We start from the raw sequence: 7570 nt of genomic DNA, 5'->3' as shown, positions 1-7570 counted from the left end.
AAATTAAGAAACTAATATTCGGTCGACTCGAATCAAGTCTAGCATTTATTCATAAAGAAAGAAATTGTGCAACTCACTCCAGTCTACAATAATTAAATTAAGAAGATGCAATTTCTCAGGCACACATATAAGATTCCAAAGTTCTACTAAAGAAGTCGTCCGAATTACTCAATCTTGAACACCTTCTCAAAAGTAATATAAACTACAGCGAAGCAAACAAGTTCAAAAATTGAAGGAGTTTCCATCAACAACATTATGCACTAAAGGTAAATATCAACAACACCACTTCTATCCCAAGTGATTCATTTCAAATACTTTCTTATTACAATTATTAATTGTTGTTATAAGCATACACTGATGATGTTGTATCATTCAAGTGTGAGGTACGGGGTCGATAGTGTAAAATACCTATTTTAGGTAATTGAACTTAAATACTGGCATTATAGAAAGTAAGTTATTAAAATAGTTCTTAAGTTATTTTTAGCGATTTTGAATACTTTATGTGTTCTTTTTTGAATTTTAAGTAAATTTTCAGATTGTAAAATTTTTCATCTGTTAGCTTAGATCCCTTTGAGTTTGCATAATCAACATATGTATCCATTGAAAATTTATTAACCAATATAAGGAGAGTTGGGATAACAAGTAGAAAAAAGGAAGGAAGAAAAGTTCCAAATATGAAAATTATGGAAAAATTAAAATTTTATAGTTAAGCTCAATAGGGGAAGTCGACTTGTGGCATTTACAATTTGAGATAGTAAAACCTTATGGTAACAAATCATCAGGTAGAATTCTCACTACATGGATTGTATAGAAAGTCATGGATTTCTTTTATTGTCCTTTAGGAGGAATGTAAGCATGATAATATCAAGGAGAAATTTATGTACCAAAGAAAAAGTGGAAAGTGGTAGTATGTGACATCCCCTTATTTCAAAACAATTTAAAAGTTTTCCTTTACACATTAAGTGTTTTTGTTGTAGAAAATCTCAGTTTAAAACAATTGAGATTACACAAATTATTTTATTTTATTAAAATACCATGAATTTCACCATTAACATCCAAACATAGGTTAGAACGTAAAAATAAAAAGGTCCTGAAATACTAAGACAAGAAAATCTCTTATTTCACTCGACATCCTATCTAGTTTCCAGCAGCCATAGTTCCGCTACGTGTGTGACGCATATAAATTGAGTGGGTTAGGTTTGGGAAACCTGGTATGATGCATCGGGTTTCAAGTCCATAGTATATTAATGATAATATATAATAACATTCATGCAAATAAATAGTAAGGGTATAATTTGATATAGGACCACCTACCATGCCGAATGGATTCTCATAAATCCTAATTCGATGAACATCTGGAAGAATCACCTGAACTGATGAATCGTCTGAGGAATAGTTTGGCTACATAGCTAGGGGACTCCTTGACCAATGTAAGTCAAAATAAGGCAACTAATGTTCAGAGTGATTCATAGATATGGTATCCCATTCTACCTATGTCTGTAGGTTATACATCCACACTAGCAACGTAATTCACTAGACCGCCTATAATAGTCAAGTATTTTCATCTACTCTAGTCGATGACCCAAACATACATTCTAGTTATCTTATCTGGACTCATCATTTTCGGTCATCCAAAAAAAGGAGGACTACTACACTCCGCTCTGATCTCAAACTCTATGCCATAATGAGACTTGTCCAGTATGCAGCTTATTCTTAACTAAGCACCTTTTATAAGTCCATAACTAACCCAAACTATATCTAAAGGCAAATTAGTTTCCAACACATTTCCTAATAAGTAGTTCTATTATATTTATACAAGTAGCAAAAAGTATAATTAATATAATTATCATATAATAAATACTTTTATTAAAATTATGCTCTTGAAAGTAACTACACACTCACTTGAAAAAAAGAAGGTAATTCAAGGTTAGGGCAACGCTTCGCTTTAGCACTTTATCCTTTCAAAAGACCTAGATTAAAATGACACTAAGTCTTAGTTTATTTTCATAGTTTTGGTGACTATAATAAAGAAAGTCTAGATTTCTCAATAATCTCAATGTGTATATCAAGATCTATCAAATAAAGAATAACCAGGTAAGATCATATCGGATGTAAGGTATGTTTGTTATACAGAGTATACTGTTTGGAAAACCCCACTGTAAACACCTCACTAAATTCAGCCTAAATATCACTTCCATTGGTAGATCATTCAGTATAATGACTTGGAGTCACTAATAAATGTTATTTAGAAGATCCTAATATAGACTATAAATAAAAATATAAGTTACACTAAATTAATATAAGTATAGCCTAAGTTACAAAGTTTTCTTGTGAGAATCGAAAAGTGAGCGGATAGAACTCTGACCCGAGAACTTCTTTTTCTCAGGCTCTCTAATGTTGTAGGGACTCACTAATAGTAGTTGAGAACTATGGCGTAAGGGGATAAGGGGTTGAAAGGAATTCAAAAGAATTCTGGAAATATGTGAGAAATGGGGATGCAAATGCGTATATTTATAGGTTAGAAAAATGGAACGTCGTGCCTTTTGAGATGCATGTCATGTGGTCGTGTAGAGAAAAAGGGTGATATGGCTTGCTTAGGGCGGTGACATGTGACAGGTTTTAGGTGAAGTGTCAGATGTGCGTCACCCGCCTTGCCCGTGCTCGCCCAAGCGCATGCCATTTTATCAGAACCTCAAAAATTCATAACTTCTTCATACGAGCTCCATTTTCAACGTTAATTCTCAATTTATTTTTAAAGTCATATTTTTAACAGGCTTAGAGTGTTAAAGTTCGTATAAAAATGATAACTTTCTCATACGACATCTGTTATCAACTATCTTTTTATCGATGGATAGGTATTAATGATATCTTTACCTCTTGTCTCGATTATTTTTCCTAACAATCGATTGATTTCCATTTCGGTTTGTGAGTCGTATACTGCTACGTTGAAACTTCGAAAAATCATAACTTCTTCTCACGAAATCAGATTTAGCCATTTATTATATACACGAGTTCGTTATTTTGATTACTACGAATTTTGTTTTAGAATATTTATACTAAATAATCTTTTATTTTTAATTTATATTTTAGCCTTAATTATTACGTTCGACATAAGATTTCTCATAAATATCATATACACTTAACATCTATAAAATTCACACACACACACACACAAACACACACACATACATACATACATATATATATATATATATATATATATATATATATATATATATATATATATATATATTCGAATCATTTACATTTATATATTCATAGAATATTTAAATCGTTGAGTGACATACATATAGATTCATAAATATGTCTAGCGATAAATGTAGGCGTTATAGTTATCTCCCCTTTAGGATGATTCCATCCCGGAATTATGCATCAGCAAATAGATGTAGATAGAGACTCTTCATGTTGCTTTCGGTCTCCCATGTGAGGTTTGGCCCGCCTAATGATTCCATCGCACAAGCACTATGTGAATCATCTGATGTGGTAATATCTTCCTCTTGCATCAATGATCACTTCAAGCTCTTGTATCATCCTTATATTATCATCAACCCTTAATTCCAAAAGGAGAACCATATTAGGTTCTTCTCATAATCATTTCCTCAAATAGAAACCATGAAAGGTGTTGTGGATACCTTACAACTCAAGTAGCAATTCAAGCTTGTAAGTTTGTTTCCCAACCTTATGTAGTACTTTAAATGGATCAATAAAATGAGAAATTAACTTCCCATATTTGCCGAATTTGATAATTCCCTTCCATGGAGAGACTTTAAGTAGGACTTGATCACCAACCTCAAATGTTATAGGTCGTTCCTTTGTACTTGCATAGCTCTTTTGAAGATTTTAAGTAACTAGCATTCTTTTTTGAATGATCTTTACTTTATTAACAGTCTATTGCACCATCTCAGGAGCCACAATGTGTTTCTCTCATGCTTCTAACCAACATGATGGTGTACAATGCTTCCTTCCGTACAATGCTTTGTAAGGAGACATTTTGATGCTTGGTGACTACAATAATGATAGTCAAGATTTGCTATTGTTAGGTGATCATCCCAACTACAAGTGAAATCTAAAGCACATGCCCACAACATATCCTCCAAAATTTGGATAGTTCTTTCACTCTGTCCATCTGTTTGTGGATGATAAGTAGTACTCAAACACAATTCCTGTCCATTTTATTTTGCAGACTCTTCCAGAATTTGAACGGAAATCGACTCTCTCTGTCTGAGACGATCAATAAGGATACACCATGAATTTTTTCAATCACCATTACATAGGTTTTTTCCAACTTCTCTATATACTATTTTTCTTATGCGGCTACGAAATATACAGTCTTAGTTAATCTGTCTACTATAACTCAAATCAGGTCATGCCACTTCTTTATCCTTGTCAACTTAGTAATGAAATCCATGGTAATGTCATCCCACTTACCTATAAGTGCTAGTAGACGTTCCAAGTCTCCATATGGTTTCTACTATTGTGCTTTTTCTCTTGAACAAGTCATATATTTAGCCATGTAAGTTACTACATCGATATTCATACTTAGCTACCAGTAATAGGGTTTTAAATCCAAATACATTTTGGTGCTACCACGATGTATAGAATACATGGTCTTATGAGATTATTCCATGAGAAGATATTATATTCCTCCTACCTTCGGAACCAAATGTGATTTTGAATAACTTAAACCCTTGATCATTTTCTTCGAACACTAACTTCTTGCCTATATGTTCTTCTTTCTTCTCATCTTCTACTAAAGCTCATGTGTAAGCTTCTTTGATCTTTTTAATAATTGATGAAATCATCTTAATCTTCAACAATCTCGTTCTTTTCTATTATGGATTCACCTTTCTACTTAAGGAATTTGCTATAATGTTTTCTTTACTCAGGTGGTAAAGTAGCTCACAATCGTAGTCCGTGAGTAGCTCCAACCATTATATCTACCTCATATTAAATTCCTTTTATGTATGGAGATATTGAAGGCTCTTATGATTTGTAATAATTTGCATTTGGTTCCATAAAGATAATTTCTGCAAATCTGTTGGGCAAAAACCACCGTTGAAAGCTTTAGATCATGTGTTGGATAGTTTTGCTCGTGTGTATTCAAATTTCTCGAGGAATAAGCTAATACTTCGTCTCTTTGCGTAAGGACGCATCCCAATCCAACTCCAAAAGCATCACTGTAAACTGCAAAGTCATCAGTTCCTTCCTGTAGGATGAGGATTGGTGCTTCACATAACCGTTGCTTTAATTCACCGAAAGCTTTTTATTTTTTCTCACTCTAAGTATAGGCAACTCCTTTTTTGGTAAGGGTTGTCAGTGGAGCCGCAATAGAAGAGAAGTTTTGGATTAATATTCGATTGCAACCTTCCAATCCTATAAAACTATGAATCTTAGTGATACTCTTTGGCATTTATGATTTCATAACAATTTCTATCATTGTTGGGTCGTCCATTATGCCTTTCTAGATAACCACATGACCTACAAAGTGTATCTCTTAAATCCAAAAGTCACACTTGGAGAACTTTTCATACAACATCTGCTTCCTAAGAACTTCTAATACTTCTCGAAGATGCTTACTATGATCTTGATTGTTCTTTGAGTAATTCAAGATGTCATTTATGAATACTATTACTGATTTTTTTGAGAAAAGGTTTACAAACTCTATGCAACAAATCCATGAATATTGTTGGAGCATTTGTTAGTCGAAAGTGCATAACAAGGAATTCATAGTGTCCATACCTTGTTCTAACGGGTGTACTTTTAATTTCTTTCTCCCTTATCTTCAACTGATGATATCCTGACTTGAGATTAATCTTGGAGAAGATGGTTGATCCCTACAATTAATCGAACAAATCATCTATCCTTGGTAGGTGGTATCGGTTCTTTATCCAAGCCTTGTTTAGCTCTTGATAATCAATGCACATTCTTATCGTACCATCCTTCTTCTTTACGAATAGTATGGGAGGTCCCTAGGGTGATGAACTAGGTCTGATGAAACATTTTTCCAATAGTTCCTAGAGTTGTATTATCAACTCTTTCATCTTCGTAGGTGCTAAACAATATGTTTCTTTTGAAATTTGTGTTGTTCCTAGCAATAAGTCGATTTTGGATTCTACCTTTCTCTCTGGTGGTAATCCTAGTAAAGCATCCTGAAATACCTCAGGAAAATCATGCACCACCGGTATACCAGTCATTGCCTTCTTTTCCTTCTTTGTGTCGATCACATATGCAAAGAATGTTGTAAATCCATTGGTTAGGCATTTTCTGGCCTTCATCATCATGATGATTCTCGACCTTACTCTACTCTTATCACTGTAAACGATGAATGGCTCTCTCCCAGGATGATTGATGCGCACTATCATCTTTCTGTATAAGATCTCCACAAGATTTTCACCCAAACAATCCATTCCCAGAATTACATCGAATTCATTCAACTCAAAGGGTAATAACTCTGTACGAAATTTCTTTTCTGTTCATGTTAATGGTTAAATTTTATCACCTATTGCTATGAGTTACATTCCTACCACCAACTACTTGTATCATGATTGGGGTACTTAGCCTATGTGGTAATAACTTAAGCCTTCTACCAAATTCATGTGAAACAAAGTAGTGATATGCTTTCAAATTAAATAAAATCTTGACAGGAATCTGATTTACTAGGAATGCACCAGAAGCAACATCATTCTCTTCCTTAGCTTCATTAAGGATCATTTGGTATCTTTTACCCTTCAGTTTTCCCGGTAGGATATTTGGGCACTTTGCCTTCATGTTCCCTTCTTCCCCGAAAATGAAGAAAACTTTTCCTTTCATTGGGTAGTTTGTAGAGATATGCCCTGAATTCTTTCATTTATAGCAGACAACATAGTTTCCAAAATGCTTTTTCTTGAACTGGTTGCACCACTTACCTTCTTTGTTGCTCCCAGGCTTGTTGCTCAACTTTGAAAACTTCTTCTATTTGTTGCTATTGTTGTCTCATGAGGATCCATCAACTTTCCTCTTCTCACAATCTTCAGCTCTATCAGAAGTCATTTTCTTAATCGTACTCTCCATAGAGCTTGTAGCCCGCGTAGCTATCTTTAAAGTCGGTTCTTGCTTAACTGACATGGAATACTACCATGACAGTCCCTTGGAGTACCAATCAATCTTAGCCATCTTGTCAGGGACCATAAGCATTGCAAAGTCTATTTTATCATTAAAGCCATTGGTGTACTCATCAATTGTCATGCTTCCTTTTGTCAACGATAAAAGTTGATTCTCTAACCTGGTCATGTCTTGAACAGGGTAGAATTTGTGCTTGAAGTGGGTTAGGAACTCTTCTCACATGAATTGCAACAGCTTGTTAGGACTTAGCATTTTTTCCAACGTATTCTACCAACAGATCGTTGTAGACTTGAATTGCCTTACAACGTAGGTGGTTTGTAACTTGCCAATGCAACTACATGTTATGAAAGATAGTTCCATTTCTAAAATCCAATCCATTACTCCAAATGGATCCTCTTACCCACAAAAGGATGATGGCTTGCAAGTAGTGAACTCTTTATACTTACAG

The 7570-nt window shown here is 34.1% G+C and overlaps 1 protein-coding gene across 1 annotated transcript; it reads right to left on the bottom strand.

Annotated features, from left to right (window-relative positions):
* Positions 1 to 6035: 6035 nt before the first annotated feature.
* On the bottom strand, positions 6036 to 6831 carry LOC145007096 (uncharacterized). The gene is made up of 2 exons (XM_078966088.1): positions 6609 to 6831; positions 6036 to 6490 (listed from the first exon to the last, which is right to left on the bottom strand). Exons 1-2 carry the CDS (start codon positions 6829 to 6831, stop codon positions 6036 to 6038), a joined length of 678 nt encoding a protein of 225 aa, XP_078822214.1.
* Between the last annotated feature and the right edge of the window lie 739 nt (positions 6832 to 7570).

The sequence above is a fragment of the Lactuca saligna genome, chromosome 7, assembly GCF_052625555.1.
Source record: "Lactuca saligna cultivar CGN05327 chromosome 7, ASM5262555v1, whole genome shotgun sequence".
NCBI classification, from domain to species: domain Eukaryota; kingdom Viridiplantae; phylum Streptophyta; class Magnoliopsida; order Asterales; family Asteraceae; genus Lactuca; species Lactuca saligna.
The sequence above is the reverse complement of the archived record's forward strand: the minus strand, read 5'-3'. Positions and strand labels throughout refer to the sequence as shown.

Coding starts and splice junctions, on each gene's coding strand:
- LOC145007096 (XM_078966088.1), bottom strand. CDS start 6,831: ATGAAAGGAAAAGTTTTCTTCATTTTCGGGGAAGAAGGGAACATGAAG. Junction 6,491..6,608: donor CTTTGTTTCACATGAATTTG/GTAGAAGGCTTA, acceptor TAACATGAACAG/AAAAGAAATTTCGTACAGAG.